At 36.4% G+C, this 20,539-nt stretch overlaps 1 protein-coding gene across 1 annotated transcript in view; it reads left to right on the top strand.

Annotated features, from left to right (window-relative positions):
• Nucleotides 1-8,480: 8,480 nt before the first annotated feature.
• Nucleotides 8,481-20,539, top strand: part of LOC129235621 (uncharacterized) — an 81,711-nt gene continuing 69,652 nt past the window's right edge. Inside the window, exons 1-4 of the mRNA XM_054869551.1 lie at nucleotides 8,481-8,767; nucleotides 15,954-16,270; nucleotides 16,385-16,434; nucleotides 18,254-18,360. Coding sequence (XP_054725526.1) covers nucleotides 8,525-8,767; nucleotides 15,954-16,270; nucleotides 16,385-16,434; nucleotides 18,254-18,360 — 717 coding nt within the window. The 5' untranslated portion in view covers nucleotides 8,481-8,524. The remainder of the gene's footprint in view (nucleotides 8,768-15,953; nucleotides 16,271-16,384; nucleotides 16,435-18,253; nucleotides 18,361-20,539) is intronic.

Raw genomic sequence — 20,539 nt, 5'->3', positions numbered from 1 at the left:
TGGACACTCAAAATCGTGGTCTGTGCTCTTATATGGCATGGAATGCTGGACACTCAAAATCGTTGGCATGAACAGACTTAAGGCCTTCAAAATGTGGAGCTTTAGGTGAATTCTGAGAATTCCACAGACAGATCTGGTTTTAATATAGAGGTTTTGAAAGAGTCCACGCACTAGAGCGGCGTTTTGGTCGAGATATTCTAAAAAATCGGGGTTATGGTCCTATTGGGTTTTTAGATGTTAGGAAAAACTGTATGTGTGACCTTATTTACTTAATGCTAAATTTATTACAGAAAAGTTAGTACTTCTGGATAAAGTAGAGCCGATTCGTGACGCTGTGATCGAAATATTTAGAAAAAATTATTATAATGATCCCATTTCAGTGATATTCGGATATACCATGTTTTCTACCTAAGAGAAAACATTTTTGCACAATAGGGAGCCAAAACCTGGCTCTGTGCTTCAACTTCTTATACTTAGAAAGGTAGAAATCTTAATAAATGTCCGACTAATCAAAGCACAGGGAATGTGTTGGTGTATTCCACAATAATTCCACTCTTAATATAATATGCGGCGGCCGCCGTAGCCGTAACGGTTGGCGCGTTACTACCATGCAATAGTGCACGCGTTCGACACCCAGAATGAGTATGAAATATCAAGTTATGAAAGATTTTTTCCTTAACAACAGTCATTCCTCAAAAGAATAAAATGACCAATACTTAATCTTCAAATTAGTCATAGACACTGGAGTTTCATTTCGAGCTCAATAAAAGTGCCCACTTGAGCCCAAGAGAAAATGGAGTTGATGCTTTCCATTTCAATTCAACCGGGCTATTCGGGTCATGTTCTTTGATTTCGATGTAACTGAAATATGTTGCCCTCTGGTCAAAATAATGAGACACGTATTTTTTTGTTCGCCCGAAAAAAAATTTTTTCAAGCTTTATCGGCAATTTTGTTTTTCGGCACAAAATCCATTTTTTTTTTTAATAATATAAGAAAATTTTTTTTTTAAATGCTCATAACTTAGTCAAAAATGAACCGATTTTAATAATTTTAGGTTCAAAATGACCGTCATTACTTACACGAGCGATTTCATGTAGAAACAGTTGCAAAAAGGTAGTCGAAAATTTTTTATTTTGCAAAAAACAAAAAGTGCGAAACTGGTTTTTTACTCAAAAAATTCATTACTCAAAAACAACTCATTTTAGCTACTGGGCATTCAGCTCAATTGAAGTCTGAGGTGTCCTCTTGATTTGGTAAAAGTTATAAAAAAAAGACACTTTTTGAAATATTGAATTTCGAAAAAATTTCAATTTTTTTTCTTTTTTGCTAAATAAAAAAGTTTCAACTACTTTTTTGCAATTGTTTCTATATGAAGTCGCCCGTGTAAGTAATGACGATCATTTTCAACCCAGAATTATTAAAATCGGTTCATTTTTGACTAAGTTATGGGCATTTAAAAAAAAAAATTTCCTTATATAATTAAAAAAAATCAAGTTTGAGCCGAAAAACAAAATTGCCGATAACTTAAAAAAAAAAATTTTTTCGGGCGAACAAAAAAATACGTGTCTCATTATTTTGACCAGAGAGCAACATATTTAAGTTACATCGAAATCGAAGAACATGACCCGAATAGCCCGGTTGAATTGAAATGGAAAGCATCAGTTAATTTACTTTCACATATCGCTATTGAAATCTTTCAAATTTGGGTTCATAATAAATCGAATCCAGCAATCCGCATACCTCCCTAGATACCTCCGAACCGAGAGTACTTCAACTGCGTAGTTAGATAGGTACAATTCTAAATTCTTATTACGTACGAATTTTTTATAGAAAAGAATTTTTGTTTTAGTTATTTTGCTGATTATTCTTACTCTGATTTATGTATGCAAAATTAATATTATTTTACTCCATAAGTACAGCGTTGAATTTAGCAAAAAAAATAGATTTACATAGATCGAAGAGCGCTTAGTTAGAAATGAATTCATGTTGTTTACAGGTTATTATTATTATTAGAAGGCCATTACGCACTGAGACCAGAGCTGATCTATTGTGTAAGGCCTATTTTTGTAACCCTAGAGTTTTAGGCTTTTTAAAAATTTTAGAACAATTTTAGGTTTGTTGTTCCAAAGATTGCATGGAGATACTACGATACCACCAAGGTGATGAGGTCTCTGTCTGCCCAACGCAGGACATTCACAAAGCACATGTTCTGAGCTTTCTATGTCCATTTCGCAAAAGCGGCAGACATTGGTCTCAGATAGACCAATATTATTTAGATGATACCTCAGGCTGCAGTGACCTGTAAGATATCCTGTTAAAAGACGCCGATCTACTCTGCTTAGTGAGAGTAGCTTGTCAGATATTCCTTTGTTGGGACTTAGGAATAGTTTGGCTTGACGCTGACCAGCACAGTTTAGCCAGTGTGTGGCAAATTTCCTTTCTTCCCATTTCCTAAGGAATTCATCAATGGGGCTTTTTGTGAGTCCACAGAAAGGCTCAGGACCGATAAGTTGCATATTTGCTCCTTGTTTTGCAAGGTCATCAGCCATTTCATTTCCCTCATGTCCTTCATGTCCCGGAATCCAGCCTAGTGTTACTATGTTGAGGTTTCCTAACGTGTTGAGAAGGTTTAGGGAATCATTTACCAATTTAGAGGTGATAGTTGTTGATAGAAGGGCTTTTAGAGCCGCTTGGCTATCTGAAAGTATATAGATGTGAGTACCTCTCATTTTCCTGCTAAGGCATTCTCTCACACATATTTCAATGGAATGTATTTCTGCCTGGAATATTGTTGGGTAGAGTCCCATCAGAATCGATTTTTTTAATTTAGCCCCATTGATTCCTGCCTCTATTCTACCACTTTCCAATTTGGACCCATCAGTAAACCATAGCTGAGCGCCAGGTTTGAAAGTGATAGAATTAGTTCTCCAGTCTGTGCGTTCATTAATTATAACTTGGAAGTTCCTGAAGAGTATTGGTTTGGGTGATAGTATATCATCCCTATGAATAATGGGACTATGTAGGAAGTTTTCTAAGATCTTTAAATGTCCTTTCATATCCCCACTTTTAAGTTCAGATATACCTTTTAATCTTAAGGCACTCGAGCGAGCTTCCCTTTCAATCAAGTTTGGAAGCGGTGGTATGTTTACAGATAAAAAGAACATTTTGTTAAGCAATAAAATTTTTATATTCACTTGTGTTTCTTGCTAATTAAAGCCACTTTGCAGCTGGATCCGTCTGCAGCATCTATTTAAAATTTAAAAAAATAACCTCATATTACGATTTATTTTTAAATTCCACCGACTCCCTTTCACCTCTATTATTCTTTTGACTAAATAAATCTCATATTGACAATAAGCTTGCGTGATGTTCACATATTGTTCCTAATCCAATAATTTTTCAAAATTTAATTGGATTAACGAAACCATTTCTTCGCTCTTATTGCACATTTTTATAAGTCAATTGGGATTTGCTCATAATTTTTCAGGCGAAACATTTTTATTAGCCACTAAAGTTGATGTCAGCGTACGAAATTTACGCTCCTGCTATGGGAGCTTACGCACGAAAATTATATGCAATTTTTTTTTAATTTTCGCGTGCAAGAAATAATGTTTGGGAAAAATTATGGCGCTTATCCGTGCATTACTGCTTTATAGCTGGCTGTCAGTGTCGGTCTAATATGTGCATGCAGTCGACAGTGCGATAAAGCCCACAACACCCGTTACTGCTTCACCTGAAATTTGTATGTTCGTATGTATGGGTTACTCGTATTAAAAATTTGGCTGAGGCTCGCCTTATCGTTGCGGTCAAGTGATGTTGCACATGGTTTGCTGCATATTTCTAGGCGCCAGCGGTGTTAAGCATATAAGTTTGATATTCGCCATTAGTAATAGCGTTAAGTGGTTTTAAGTATGCGGGCTTAGATAAAAAGAGAAATGCAAATGCGAAACATAATTTATACTCAGTGATTAGAGGTACTTAAAAACTGAGTATTATTATTGCAGTCAAATTTTGTGGAATGTAGTTAATATTTCTAAATTAAGTTAAAAATAAGTTATTACACTGTGCAACAACCAAAATCAAAGTGGACTTTATCATATTTTCCACATTTTTCGAGAGTGTACCAATCCAGTAAAAGTACACTCGAAGGAATTGTAAAATCATTTTTCATGGCCTACTAAAGTTTTCACATCCTGGCCTAAGTGGTTTAAAAAAAAATTGGAAAATATTATTAAAATACATAAATTTCTGAACGAAATAAGACACTAAGGTACAAGCAATAAAATTTCACGTACAATATATACGTGCAACATTTTAACCCATTGGTTCCCACGTGAAAGTGTCATTTTGACCCTTGCTTCAAGAAACCCACTCAAAAAACAAATATAGAAAATCGTTAGACAATTGAAATAATTTGGAAAATTATTCTGGAAAATTTTAGTAGGAGTCTTCTCAGACAAAACCTTCATATCAAGGATGTTTCTCGAAGAGTACATGTTTCAGAGGGCATCACTTTGCTATATCTGTTTTGGCGAAAAGAAAAAAAAACACATTTTAATAGCTGGATATATCCGCATTCCTTTATTATCATAGAGCGAATATAAATATTTAAAAAATATATATATTAAGAGCGCAACTAAGCACTCGCTGTTCTTTTGATGAAAATACAACTTTATTCTGAAAAAATGGTTACAAGTGAATCATGGAAAGTATATCCCATTGCTGGCTACTACTTTTTTCCATCTTTCTGGTAGATCTCGTATACCGTCGCGGTAAAACTGTTCATCTTTTGAGGCTCAATATCTGGAGAATATGGCGAGTGGGGTAGGATTTTGCCATTTCAGTGTTTCCAGGTAGATTTTAACGGGTTTGGCAACGTGAGGACGAGCGTTGTTATGCTGTAGAATCACTGTTTCTTGCCTCTCCGCGTATTGCGGCCGCTTCTCTCGCAGTGCTCGGCTCAATCGCATCAATTGAAGTCGATACCAATCCCCAGTGATGGTTTCGCTTGGTTTTAGCAGTGCATAATAAATAACACCAACTTGGTCCCACCAAATACATAGCTGAGGCGAAGACGTAGAAGCATGACCGGACAGTCCCCATGACTTTCTTTTCTTTGGATTGCTGTAATGAATCCATTTTTCATAACCCGTCACGATGCGATGAAGAAACCCTTCCTTTAAGCAGCCGTTTTTTTTTTTCGAATGGAAAAAAATGAAAATCAACACATCGCGCAAATAACGATTGTTCGACACAAAATCAGACTTTTTCACAAAACCAAAAGTATGTATATGATGCCAAAACAAAATCACTAATGTGTCGAAGCAGTTTGTTTACCATATGTCTAAGCTTGGTTTATGACGTCTGGGTTATGTTAGAATCGATTAGCATACACTGCTGGCGGCATCTATTGACAAACAGCGGGAACTTAGTTGCGCACCTAATATAGGTATATATATATATTTTTTTTAAATATAGTCTTTTGAGAATTTGAAGTTCTTTAAAAAAATGATTTGGTAAGAAAATAAAAAACTGTATATATAGCATTACTACATAAAAGATGGTTGTACTTGCATACACAATTTTTTTTTATAACTTTTGCGGTGCTATCATTTTTACCATCCTCCATGATCATCTTGATGTATCTACAAGTGTTGACCCCATTTCTTTAGCTGCAGCACCGAGACTATTAATGCGGTTTTTTCAATTTGTGTAGCGAGAATAAGAATTAATTGATGATGTTGTTGCTTGAAATGAAAAAAATGTGAGGCAGTAGGCACTATAAGGCAGTGTCACCAAAATGGGGCAACATGGTATAAGTACCATTGTCACAATTCTCTGGAAAGATGGTGACTACTGTTTTTTATGGGACTCACAAGGCATATAGTAAAAATGGTTAATTATACAGGAGAATACGGAGTTACACTTCTGAAAGCACTAAAAGTTGCTACTAAGGGAAAAAGAAAGGAAAAAACAAGTAAGAGTTGCTTCTTTTGCACAACGTCGAACATTTCGCATTTTGAAAAGTTATTTGTCGTTTATAAATTGTAGACTCTCTGTTCGATTTAACTGCTTACATTGAGTTCAAAACAGAAAGCCAACCTTGAATTGCAGGGTCATTCTGCGTTTACACTTATAGCACAACATATTGCAAAGTTTTGACTATTCTTTTATTTTATTTTATTTTTTTTTTTAATTTAATTTATAAAAATATAGTTCACTCTATAATAAGGGTCATATAACTCAAAGATTCAATACTAAACAAAACTAAAAGAAAAAATCTAAAATGTTCACCAATATTTCAAATTTTCTAGTCACAACTTAATTGGGATATGCATTTTATAGCCTAATCAATTTTGATATAAATTATGCCACCTTAAAGTGGCTTACAACTTGGGGTTTTTTAGTTTTTTTTTTTAATCTTTTCTCTTATTGTTTCTTTTTTTTTAATTTTTTTATGGTTTTGAAGGCCCCCTTAATAATTTATCGTCCCCGCAACTATACTTCCAATCGTCGTTACAATTATCGAATTCGAATTCCCGCTCGCCCATCACTGCAGTAGTTGTTGTCGTCGCTATTGTCTTCGATCGAGCTCTCGTTCACTCATCCCCACTATCTTCGCACTTTTCTTTATGCGTTGTTGCTGCCCAATAACTAACTCACATAAGCATAATTTTGTCGGACTATTTTCGCTCATTGCATATTTACCTGCTATTTCAGAAAATCCCGGGATGATCTTACCTTTGCTAAAAGTGAAATAGCAAGACATTTCCATTAAATAATAAGCGTCTTAGCTTATGCATATTTTTCGTTTTAGTCAGAGCTCAGTGATTACCAATAGCGAGTGCGTAAATTCGAATCGCCGCGCATGAACATTAAATAGAAAAAGTAGAAAAAAGTAGAAAAAGTGGTTTTTAAAGCGGTCGCTCCTCGGCTGGCAATGGCAAACTTCCTGTATTTCTGCTGTGAAAAAGCTCTTCATAAAAACCATTTGCCGTTGGGACTCAGCTTAAACTGTCGGTCCATCCATTTGTGGAACAACAGATGCACACCACAAATAGTAGGAGAATATCGCCCAAACAAGTAACAGAAGTGTTCGCGCCAATTATTTATTTTTGTATGCTTTAATATTTAAATTTGGTAAAAATCGTAGAAAAGGCTTCACCAAACAGTGTTAAAAATTTGCTTGCATATAACGCACGTTCTACATTTATTTTCTAAAGAAAAAACACTAAAAAAAAACCGTTAAAAAAAAATTAATATAATATTTAAAAAAAATGAACGTGATTTTTGAGCTACTTCAAACTTGCACTAAAATGGAATGGGCTACGAAGCTTCGTACAGAGAATTTTTCTACAAATTCTTTTCAAAAAGTTTAAAATTTTGATGGACATTTGTTAACTATTAAAATTTTGTAAGCATTTAACACTTAAAGTTATATGGGATTTTTGTGTAGCATGAGCGTTTTTTTATAAAAAAATTAAGTGAAAAATAAATAAATAGTCGAAACAAAAAAAGGTAGACAGGCGTCCATAGACAGAAAATTTGCAAAATTTATAAAGTGAAACTCTGCAAAGTTTGCCCAACCCTCTGTGCCATGAATACAAAATTAGGCACTAATATTTAGTATATTATTTAATTCGTATATTTGTATATATATTTATGTGATATATCCATAATCATAAAATATTTTCCACAATTTTTACATAATTTGCACCCATTAATATCGAACCTGCTGCCATATCATTCCCTTTTCACTAGCTTTTTTAACTTTTTACTCATATTCCTCATTCATACTTAATCTTCGTATAATTTATTATCTATTCATCTACTCATTACGGAATTATATCTACTACCATTTTAATTGTCCTTATCTTTCAATACTAATATTTGAATATACTCACTCGAAACGTAGTTTATCATTCTCTCACTGCTCATTCCCATTCGTTATGCGCACTCTCTCATCCTCCACAATTTGCTGACTAACCTCTGCCACAACTATTGCATTTCAAGTATATATAATCCAATTAATCAATAACCCATTTCCATACTTAAAGTACTTTGACCACAACAACCACTTCCTTTACTCCGTATGACCGTCCAATTATCATTCCATTGCACGAACAAAACTAGCTGCCATTATAATTACCATAACTACTAATATACGAGCACATAATTGCATCACTAAATTTCAATCCATAAATTCTCATACTATGCCAATACTAATATAATCAACTAACTATTCGCACATACGTACATATGTATCTCCATTTCTTTTAACGCCATTCCACTCCATATTATTCACCCATTCATTTCCCTAACTACTGCCTCTTGAGATTTCAACACCAATTACAACAATAATATTAAAACACATTTTGAATTAAAAAACGAGTTATAAAAATAAAACTGTTTGTGCAAAAATCGATTAGTTTGTTTATTGTTGTATTTGTATTGGTTATATTTTTGCAGGACGGTCAACGCGGTCATTTAGAGGGTCTAGCATCAGTCTATTGTGAGTTGTTAATGGCTCCCTTTGGAGATATTTTAAGTGCTTTAGAAATCGCGCGTCAAGCGGCGTGGGCGGAACGAAGTCCCTTGAATCCAGCCGGTGGCAGTGGGAGTAGCGGTAGTGGCAGTGGCGTCAGTGGCATTGGTGGCCCCAGCGCCAGCACACACCACCGGCATCACGGTCATCGGGGCTATTCGAGCCAAGGTGGCCTACCAAATAGTCATAGTCAGCCAATTTATGTGCCAGGAAAATATTCGGTATGTATATTTAGATTAGTGAGTAATTACCATTTTAAGTAGGTGACACTAGGTGACACATTATCCGGCATTTACAACTATTTAATTGAAAAAAACAAAAATGAATGAATTGGCTATTTTTGACTGAGCACATTGTTTTTATGCGTCAAGGATCATCCTGACATTTTAGTTAACTTAGTTCCATCATTCCTAAATGAAACATAGAGCCTCAATCAGCAATTTAAAATTAGATTTATTTAAAACTAGGAGCTCCACTTACCGCCAAGAGCAGCCTGCTTGTCCCGTCTCTGGTTCGAGTAGTGGCCTCCACGTATTCGATGGTCGGCTATATCTGCGACTTTCCTGTGTGTTCCAGTCTAGAGCTGCTTTGGAGACGTCTCCATTGGGTTTGCGTAAAGTACGGGCAATCCATTTCCACTTCCGACGTCGAATGTCTAAGTGGGCAGGTGTTCCTTTTGTCATAGCCCAAAGGTTGTTGCTGAAGAGAGTGGTTGGCCAAAAATGTGCGTTTGATAAAAATTTGCAATAACAGTAATAAATATATCACTTCCCCTCCAATTTTTGAAATACCTACAAATTTATTATATGACATCTCCAAAAATTTCCATAGGGCAGAAATGCACTTGCGGCCTTCAAAAATGTTTCATCCTTTTTTGTTTGGCTTATGCGCGAATGGAGATTCTCAAACTTCGGCTAAAATAAAATGCAGTATGATAATGACAGCGCAGCACTTTCATCTTTTTTGTCGCTGGAGAAACTCTAGAGACTATATTTTTATAAACTTAATTGAAAATAAAAAGTAAATGAGTAAGTAGTCAAACCTGATCAATATATGGTGTAATATATGAGGCCTTTATGATATCTTTGAGTGTGTATTTAAAGCCCTCGCCTCATTTGAAATGGTGTTTCTTTAAAATCATGTAAAATGGTTGCGAAAATAGATTTTTTATTTTTATTTTCAGAACATTATTTTTTGAGGCGAGGGCCTCAAAGGCATTTATTTACCTTGGTATCTCTCAAAAATCAAATTTAACTACGAATTCCTGTTGTTACTTCAAAACATGTTATTTAGTGGTAAACTACAAAGTTGGAGCTTTATTCTATAAAGTCCACATTTTTTTCCTTGTTCACTCCTCTCGGGAGCATAGGGCCTCGTCAAGACTCTCCCATTTTACACAGTTCTGTGCTGTTGTTTTTGCACCGTCCCATGAGATGTCGGCATCTACTAGTTCGCGCAGCATCGACCTTCTCCAAGTGTTTTTTTTTCGACCGCAACCTCTGCTCCCTTGCGGGTTCCAGTCAAGTGCCATCCTCGTGATGCTATCTGGTGGTTTTCGGAGTGTGTGACCTATCCATCGCCACTTTCTGCCTTTGTTACTGATGGTGTTCGCCACAGTGCGTTGTTACTGATGGTGTTCGGCTAGAATATTCTGCAGATGATACGGAGGCATTTGTTGATGAAGAATTGTAGCCTCTGTGTGATGGTGGTAGAGACCAGTCACATTTCGCTTCCGTACAACAATACGGACTTCACGCATGAGCCGAATACTCGTAGTTTAGTGCGCCTGGAGATTCGCGAACTCCCCCAAAGCCCGAATGCCGGCCTTGCTTTGTTAAGCCTACAGTTGACATCTTCATCTGCTCCCCCATCTGCCGTGATGATGCAGCCGAGGTAGCAGAAGCTTTCAATGAGTTCCACCGGGCATTCGTCAACCAATATCTGCCTTGCGTCATTGTGGTTAACCCTCATGGCCTTGGTCTTAGCGATGTTAACCTCCAGTTTGTCCGCCTTCGCTTGCATGTCGGAGAGTTTGTGAGAGAGGAGGAAGATGTCATCGGCGAAGTCCATGTCCTCGAGATATCTGGTGAAACTCCATACGATGCCTCTTTTGTGCAGGGTCAGTTGACTCATAACGTCATCAAAAACGATGACGAAGAGAACGGGCGACAGGGGACAACCTTGCATTACGTCTGCGTTGGTAGTGAATGGAGTGAAAAAGTTTACATAAGAGCCAAAAAAATAAAAATAAAAAAAGTGCAATCGTACATATCTACCTATATAATTCCATAAATCGAGACTTTGAAATTTCTATGAATTAAAAACAATTGCTTTGTGTTGACACGTCCGTGGGGATTAAGCGAAAGTCATGCAACCAAGAAACCAACATACAACGAAAACAAGAAATATAAATTGCATGTAGTTACTTTCAAACTGCCTGGTGCCCCTCACTTGATGAATTAAATAAACAAAGGAACTTCATATTTATTTCTCCTCTCTACATACACTTATGTATTTAAAGTATTGAGTTCGAGTAAATTTGCTGTCGGCATTTCACCCTTCCTCACCCTTCCTCACTTTTCCTCGTTTCTCCTTGTTTGCCTACATGTCGAGCCTTTCACTCTACCTCAGCACTGGAAACACAAGATTTCTTCTTATTTTCCTGTTTATCTTCCAATCCAGTGAAAGCCACAGCTGTGTATTTGTGGTCCCCAAGCAATTCAGTTCTCAATCCAAATGTACGAAGTTCAGTGCAAATTTATTGCGGTAAGTTGTGGAGGGGCACTCAATGTAAAATGTTTTTATGTATATACAGGGTGTCCCGTCTAGCTCTCGGAATTTGATCAGAATTTTGTATCAGAAATTTAGTTTATGGTTAGATAATTGAAAAAATTGGTCGCTTTTCGCTTGAAAACAATTTGAAAAATTGGACTGGTTGAAGTTGAGCATTTTTACCAAAAAATATTTTTTGAAACGCATTTGCACTTTGGAAGTATGACAAACAGAATTGTCTCATTTGGAGGTCCATGTGTCGTCACGAAGAAGCGGACCATGTCCAAGAAGTGACTCTTAGGTGCAAATTTTGGTGGTGTGACATCACTGAACCTTTTTGTTTTTTTTTTAAATGCATATTGGGGCTTTGAACTTTCCTTGCAGAAAATTTACAACTATGCACTTGTAAGGTCATAAAAGCTGTTAAAAATTTAAAGAAGTGCAAGTTGAAAAATAGATGCATATACGCATACATACATCAAAGATAAATTTTCTCCATTTTTCTATAAGTATTTTCGCAAACAAAATATAAACACTTGCAGTTGCTATATGCTAGACGAAAGCTACTAATTTATTTAATTTTTTATAGAAATAGTAATAATAATAATTAATGCTCGTTGAGTTAGCCTTATTGTGTGTGTGTGTGGATCAATCCCCAATTAAAAACTTAATTATCACTATTAAGATGTATGCCTGAACAATAGTTAGGTTAGGTTGAAGCGGTTGTCCTGTGGGGACACACTCAGGCTCGTAGCCCATTGTGATGCCGCGTGGGGAGCTTGTCCCTATCTCTCCTAAAACCAGTATGTGCTTTTCAAAAATTCTAAAATATCTCTGATTTCTATAGTACTGAGGTCTTGATGTCTGCACAATAGTATATAGTAAAAAATCTTAAGCGAATCTGTATTTACCAAAAAAACTTGAAAATGGTGAGGGCGACCGTTGCGTGCTTTGAGTTTTCTAGATACTGCGTTACTTCCCAAAACAAAATTAAACTATTTTTAGTACCACTTTCAATCCAAAAGAAAACTTCATTAAAGTTGTTAATTTTCGAAGAAAAGTATATTTTTGCAAAGATATATATATATTTGCGACGCTATAACTCACGAACGACTAAAAGCAAACAACAATTAATCAAACACGTGTTAGCACTGAAAAGAGCTTTCCAAAAAGCTCTAGCGTGAACCGATGCGACGAATACAACTACAACTACGCGCTTGCAAAGACAAGCTTGCGGAAATACCGCAAGACTTTTTTGACAAACTTATATTTAGCATTTATAGCCAGCTACTTACGCAAATTTCAACACACACCAAATTCCAAACAAGTAGTTAAGTTAACAAGCAAACTCTTTTCTAATGCAATTGCTGACAGAGGTAGCAAGCAGCTTTGTTCATTCGCAATGTATGTAAATGCCTATAAAAAAAACAATAAGAAATGTTGCATATCTTAGGGAGAACTGGGCAACTACCTATATGCGATTTTGCTTTCTGGAAGCCTTTACGTTTTTTATGTACATTTTATCTGAGAAGACCCCTAGTGAAAGTTTTCAACGAATAATTTTCTAGCGACCTTACAAATGCATTGTTTTTTCAAAATGTTATAGGAACGATTCAAAACAACCCTATTTTTAAGGAGCTAAAGCATTGAAATATACCACAAAACTAATCGTGAAGAAATTCTACTATAAATTAGGCAATTGAATGCTTTACTGCATGGCACTAATACTCTCATCTTGCGTTGGAACCATTGGGACACCAAAATTGCATTTCCATTGTATAATCTACGATTCTAAGTATGATCTATAAGCGATTTGACTCTATTCGAATATTTTTTATAGCTGCCGTTGAGGATAAACGTTACGCCAACGATCCAAAAGCGATTTAAGAGTTTCAAATGAAATAAAAAGTGTCAGTGGTGATATGAGAAAATGTACTGAAAAATTGGGTAGAGACGCTAATGCTGTCTCAATCTACTTTTTCAGTACATTTTCGCTACTGTAGAGCTAGTAGTGGAAATGAATTGACATAGGACCTCTTCCATTCGCTACCTCTCTGCTCGGTTAACTTGATGAAAGATTTGTATGTGAAAGTAACAACAAAGTTATGGAGCAAAATTCGCCGCTAGCGAATATGGTGAGGTATAGCCATCTTGTATAACTTACTATGATATTTTACAGACTCATGTAATTTTAGGCAGCTCTATTGCAGCACTGCCAATAAATGTTTATTTATACCAGTTGCTTCATCTCTTCGCCATTTACTGCCGCTTGGCGAAACGAAGAGGCCTATTATTATCAGCTACTTTGGCTGTCAAACACTTTTAGAGCCTGTGAAATTTTATGTGCCACAAAAGATTCTGTGTCGGTATAATGCGTTTGTTGTTGATAGTTTTGGTCTAATTATGCTTTCAATAAGCCAATTACTCGTACTCCAAGGGATATTATTTCATTTAATTTAATTTATTAAGTCTATGGTTACAAAGCCGTACAGAAGAGGTACAAACTGACTTAAAGAAAACACTTAAAAATAATTTGATTCCAGCTTAAATAAAAGTACAGATCAAGGAAGGTTAAATCAAGATAAAAAAAAATGTATTTTACTAGAAACACTATTAAGTTCAAGTCCTAGGAACGGGTGTGTAATTTAAATGACTTGTAACTGATGGTGTAAACGCTAAACGTTTTGAGGAATATATAAGTAAGATTATCTGCCGTGGTAGTTGAGAACAATTAATAGTACCACAGACAATGTCTTAAATAAACATCAGTGAGTGAATTACACGCCATGAGGAAAGTGATTTCAAATTTTTCCACATATAACGGACCCCATAAGGTGCGTATGGCTTGCTAAAATGAAGGGATTGCAGAGCAAACCGAACAAGCCTGCGGTGAACTCTTTCGATCTTTTGGAAATAAATAGTATTAATTTTATTCTAAATTACTGAAGCGTACTTTGACTTTAACCTCACTAGAGAATTACAAAGCGTTTTCCACGTATGAGGATCACTAAAGTCTCGCACATAAAGTTGGGGAAAGCGTGTGATTAACAAAGGAAAATTCTGAGGCTGTTTAACTGTGTCTAATTAGAGGCTATTTAAGTTCACGTGGATGCGGATTAAGAAGGACATTTTTTTTCTATTACCCGATTCGAATAGATTGTTTAAATCACTTTGTAATACTGATGCATCTGAATAGCAAGTATTTAATTCTGCTGAAAATCTTCAAAGATCGATTGGTTTGCACTTAACTCAAAATAATTTAACGAGTAGCAACTGTGGTATCACAATAGCACTTCCACCTCCACACCCATCACCAATTTTGACAAACGAGGTTCGGTTAGAGGAATAGAACCTTCAGCAAAAACCAAAGTTTGAATGGAAACCTAATTTTTCAGGCTTCGACAATAATATACTGTGCGAAACAGTATCGCAAGCTTTAGAAAAATCTGTAGTTAGCATCCATTTGATGATCAGTTTTAAACGATTGTTACTTAGCACTACGTTTTGCTTTAAGAGTTTCATTTTATGTAGTTTTAATTTTTTATTTTTTATTTTAAAAAGCTTACATGGTAATAAAATTGTTAGTAAACTCAAGCAAACGCAGCGCTAGCAGTAGAGGCTTTCGGCTGAGTATAAGAGTATTTTATTCTCTCTATTTTAAGTAAATTTCTACACTTTTGTTGACCATAGATTGAGTAAAGTAGATGAAGAAGACGCTGAAGCAAAATTAAGTTCCATTCGAAAACCTAGATGGACCACCCTTTATAATCATAAATACTTGCATACTTAGGTGTATTCAAATTTACATATATAATAACAAAAGTAATATAGCAAGCCTCTCGATTCAGTTTTACCAATCATCGTTTTACTTGCTTTGTTTGCAAAAATAAGCCAAATTTGAATTTACGCAAACAACGGCAGTATCAACCAGTTAGTTTTATTCCTGAATTATTTCTCTTTTCGTACTAATTTTACTGTCCTCCCATTGGTCAGAAAATTTCTCAAATATTTTCAGCCAAATATTCAACCATTTTCTTAGTATTTTTTTTTACACTGTGCTGTAATTTTTTCCACCCATTGCTTGTCTTTGGTTTTATTCCTCATTCATAGAATATATTTGTATTGCCACTTTTCCATTTCTTGGCATTTGCTTTTTATTTTGTTTTTTTTTCTTTGTGTTTTTGTGAGCAACATCAACTCCCGAAGGTGTTAATCCGTTTTAGCGTAAAAGTTGCACAAACACTTGGCAGCATGAAAGCTTCTCAAATTACTTTCGAGCCATGTTTACGGCCGACCAACAAAACGGCAAGAGTTCAGAAGTATTTTGTGCCGCAAAACTAAACAAATATTTATATTTTTTTTCTGGCATTCCAATTTTTACTTTCATTCTTATTTTACTGCCACTTCTCAGCGTTTGTTGCCATTTGCTTCCCCTAATTTTTTTTTACTTCTTGTTCTCAACAACTTGAAATGTTGCTGTAGCAGAAAAGTAGTTAACAGTTCACTCGGTTTAATTTACTAGGTAACTCATACATACATATTTAACACATGTAGGCATAAAAATGTTCTTATGCTCGCCTAACAGTCAGTCCATCCAATCTTACATATTTTCATTTTTGCTCGTCCTTATTGCAGCCCTCGAGTTGTCTGTCGGACAAGGAGGAGGACGAAATCTATGGTTTTGGTTATGGTGTTTTTGCGCCGCGTGTTGCACGTGGCGGCCTCACACAGCAGCAGCAACTACTGCAACAGCATACATTGCAGCAGCAACAACACCAGCAGCAACAGGCGCAAGTGCAACAACAGCAGCAGCAGCAATTACCATTAGTGCCAGGTAGCCAACAACATTTGCAGCAGCAGCACCAGCAACAACAACTCCACCACCATCAAGCACTGCAAGCCCATCAAACTCTCCCGCCAAATGTAGCGCACTTGAATTTTCTGCAACAAAAGTAAGTTGAAGGCTGAAATTGTGGCCACTATTTTGTTTCATTGCTTACACTTTTGCTGTCTATGCAATTAATAACGACTTTTAATAATTGGCAATATCTTCTTTCTAATTACAGTTGCTTAAGTCCAAGATCAGCGTATTTCTACGAATTTCCACCTAATGCAGGTAAGTTATCGGATTAATATGAATTTTTTTCTCAGATTTATTTCTCAATGGCTGCACACCTGCCACAGGCTAAAGCAACCAAAGCCATTAGCCGCAATGTAAAAAGCATGTTGATGCTAAAACAGCGGTAGCAGACTTTCTCAATAAGATCCTCAATATGTATTCCTGAAAAGTAGCAGGTATCTAAAGTAATTTCATTAACTCTACTTTCCTCCAGAAGGCACGAAATCCCGCATAGCACCACCACGACACTTAAAGCCGTAAAGAGCAGATAAACCCTGCAAGAGAACTGTACTAGTGGCGTTGAATTTCTCCAAGGATTTCTATACTGTCAGTCACAACTATTAGTAGACTGTAAAAACTCGTCTCTCCATCTGTACACAATCATCCACAATACTTGGTTAGTACATAGCTAAAGGAAAGGAGAAATAGTGTTGCGGTTTTCTTTTCTGGTTTCGTTTTGCTTGAGCGTTGATGTGCTACACGGAGAGTTGATGAACCACCCTTCCCACTGTGAAATTTCCAAAGTTATTGGGTGTCATTCTCGTTAGTTTTCTCTCCTTCGCGGCGCTTAGAAGTCCAATCAGCACTACAATATTCGTAGGACGCATGTTATGAAGTTACAGACGTGTCAGCATAACACACTCTGAACTGCTTCGCCTCAACACCATCTTCATAATAAAGTTCGTCAGGAGCATAACATTATATTTAGCAAGCAATTTCTGCTATGACCACCCTAGCAGTTCTCTGCTGAAAACAGCTGCTTGTCAATTTCTTTCATATTACTGACAATATTCGAAATAGACGGTATATAGACACACCTCAAGCGACACTCACTGAGCATCCACATCCTTTCAGAGTTTCTGCTGCCTTGAGAAATCTGCGTTACTGTAGCTACAGTAGCAACAATGAAGTGGAAGTTCATTGATTTGCACTACGCAATTTTCTCTGAATTTTGTTCTACCAGTATACAAAATTTAAACATCTTAGTTAGCACGAAAGTAAGCTGCGACATTTCGGTGAAGATCTTACCATCAGCGCAACTTTTTAGAGTATTTATTCTTATTACCGCGCTGCTAGCGGAATATTTTGCCTGTAGATCTGCTGAAAGGAAGTTCCACGTCGCTTTCATTGTTTTCGATAGCATTCGAGCTTATGAACCTTCTCAGTCCATTTAATATTCAAACTCTTCTCGAAGGCGTTCCACCACATAGCAGCATAGAGTCAGTTCCATTCCATTTTTGGACGTTCGTTAGGTGCTCCCCATTTTTCCCCCAATTGTTCTGCTGCAGGAGTACATCGCTGTTGTTGCTTTGCGTGCTCTATCTGCAACTGTGAGCCCACTGTTAACTTTTTTATCCTAGCATATCAACGCCTAGATATTTAGCCCTTTCCAATAAAAATTTTGAGTGACAGAATGTGAAGTTGTTTTTCTACGAGATGTGCTACCTGTCGTTTGCATAAATATCTGTAGCGGATTTCAGCTTCTTCCTGCTGAGTGGATGGTTTTTTATAGCACCTAATTTCTGAAAGATTGTTTACTGATTTTCGAATCAGAAATTTAAGACAAAATTATATTGCAAGGTAGTGACCCAAGCGGCATGAAGATTGGTGACCAAAACAAAAATGAGCAAAATAATTAGGCCGTTAAAAGTCAACTCCGTAGGTTATCTCAGAAATAATGCTAAAAGACTTAATTTATTTACATGGGTACAACAATGATCACATTTTGCATTTTTAGTTTATATTTAAAAGTTCATTTTTATGTAGATATCTGAGAATTCCAAATTCACTTGCATACCTTTTCTTTTATTTGCAGAAGGTCGTGAGACCAAGAAACGTACCACCTTAGCGAGACTTTTGAAAGGTCTGAAAACTGTAAATCGACGGGATCGTAACAATCAACAAACTGCCGCACAAGTGAGGGTAAGTACAACAACAATTTTTAATTTATGTATATAGATAAAAAAGCTTCCAAGAAAAGTGATATGTATTTCAAAATATTGCAGTTAATTATCTTGTTTTGTGGGAAAGTTTCTCACAACTAGCTGCGATGAATAACTAAGTAGTTTTCTTTTTTAAGTGGAATGCTTTCTGGAAATGTCAGATAGATTTTATTATAAAGGATGTATTTGATTTGATCGTCCAAGTGTGCCCACACTTTGGGCAACCATTTTAACCTAAGCTAGCTTTAGACTTATCTTACTTGTACGCAGATGTATGTATGACCCGGTGCGGCGAATTGAAAGACAGATGCCGTGGCACTTGACAACTGAATAGTCCCTTCGGCATCAGGACAGCAGTCATGAGCTTACGCTGGCACACTTGCGGGAGACTAAAAAAAGAAAAGAGAAGCTCCGCAAATTTTAATCAAAAGTTTATAAATCTTTACTTAAAATTGTGGGCATTTGCAAAAGTTTTTCAAAAAATTTCATTGAATAAATATAAAAAATTATATCGAATTATCTTTCGATTAAAAACATTAGCATGGGTGACATTTTTTTCTTGTTTGCTTACCCAGAACGCCTTTAGGATGGAAGACCCGGGGTCCTATACAGAAGTGTAGGTTAGGTTGGGATAAATGGCTGCCCGAGCCCACTTGGACAAAGAATCAAATTCGTGCATTGTAATGCCATACAGAGGGGGGAAAACAAAACAAAATCCGAAAAAAGGATAAGAAGGAAGAAGGGGAGTGAAGGATGATAACCAAGCTGATGATTAAATTTAACAGTTACGAAAAGTTTAGACCTGCTATATCTGCTGGTGTAGCAAAAAAGTGAGAGTCTAGATATCTAAAAATTAGGATTTATGAGATATGACAGTGTACCTCAAGGAAAATTTGTATGCACGTGAATCGATTGCATTTTATTTAAAAAAAAACTTTATAATGCGCCATTTTTTTATAATTAATAACGAAAAGAAATATTTTTTCCTTGATGCTCCTGGAGACACGGGTGCAACATTTTTGCTAAACTCTTTTCTGGCCAAAGTGAGATCAATGGGTGAAATTCACGTCCACTGTAGCTGCAGGAGGTAGAATGCGCATGCTGATTTTACCCATCGGAAATTAAAATAAGGAATTGCATAACATGCGTAAAGTAAATAGCAGGAAAATGGCAGGTTTTCTATTACTTAAATTACCATGTCTCAAAAACTCACATTGAGAATGAGACAAAGTGTAGACTCTGTTCTTGTGTTGAACCCAACGATTCGAGACTTTTGCAATAAAGACATTGCGGTGGGTTGTTGTTCCATTTTATTTTCTGGAGACTTTCGACAGATATTGTCAGTAGTCGTTAGTGGCACTAGAGTTGACGAGGTAAATGCATCTTTAAAAATATCTTATCTTTGGCCGCATGCACTGTTTTTTTTTTGGCGGTGAGGTTGGGTTAAAAAAGCCTTCGCACCATATAGTAACCGTCGCTACTACGTGTGTGGGGATTCCACTAAAAATATACCTCCTCTTCTCTTGGATTTTTCCCTCCACACTTACTTACTCACCCTGCGTGCAGGGTCGCCTGTTATGAGAAACCTATGCTCAATGCTCTTCAGCATAACTTTCCATTTCGCGCTTGTTTTTTCGGATAATATCCTCCACAAAATTTTTGACGGCATTCCATTTTACTTTATCTATCACCATTTTCTCGATAATTTCTTCATGTGTAATTACACCAATAGCTCGTTGCAGACCTGTTCCTTCTACGTTCCACCTCTCGCATTTAAAGAAGGTGTGCTCCGCATCATTATACACAGTTTGGTTGGCTCACTTTTCCCATTCGCCACAAATACTTGTGAAAGGACCCATGTCCGGACAAAAATGTGTGAGGTAATAATTAACCTCACCGTGCTTTCTTTCTACCCTCTTTTTTAGATCAGGTATTAGTCTCGCTGTCCATCAACCATACCGTTCAGAGTTCCCTCTTGCCTGCCAAAGTGTGAGCGTTTGAACTCAAATATCGGAGAAGCGTGGTACTGGGATTCCTGTGTTTTTCGCCTCCCATCTCCGTTTGCGCTCTTGTGCTAGAATATCTATAGGGATTGTTCCGCTGATAACTAACACCGCTACTTCAGATACTGTTCTGTATGACGAAGCCACTCTAAGAGC

The sequence above is a fragment of the Anastrepha obliqua genome, chromosome 1, assembly GCF_027943255.1.
Source record: "Anastrepha obliqua isolate idAnaObli1 chromosome 1, idAnaObli1_1.0, whole genome shotgun sequence".
NCBI classification, from domain to species: Eukaryota; Metazoa; Arthropoda; class Insecta; order Diptera; family Tephritidae; genus Anastrepha; species Anastrepha obliqua.
The sequence above is the reverse complement of the archived record's forward strand: the minus strand, read 5'-3'. Positions and strand labels throughout refer to the sequence as shown.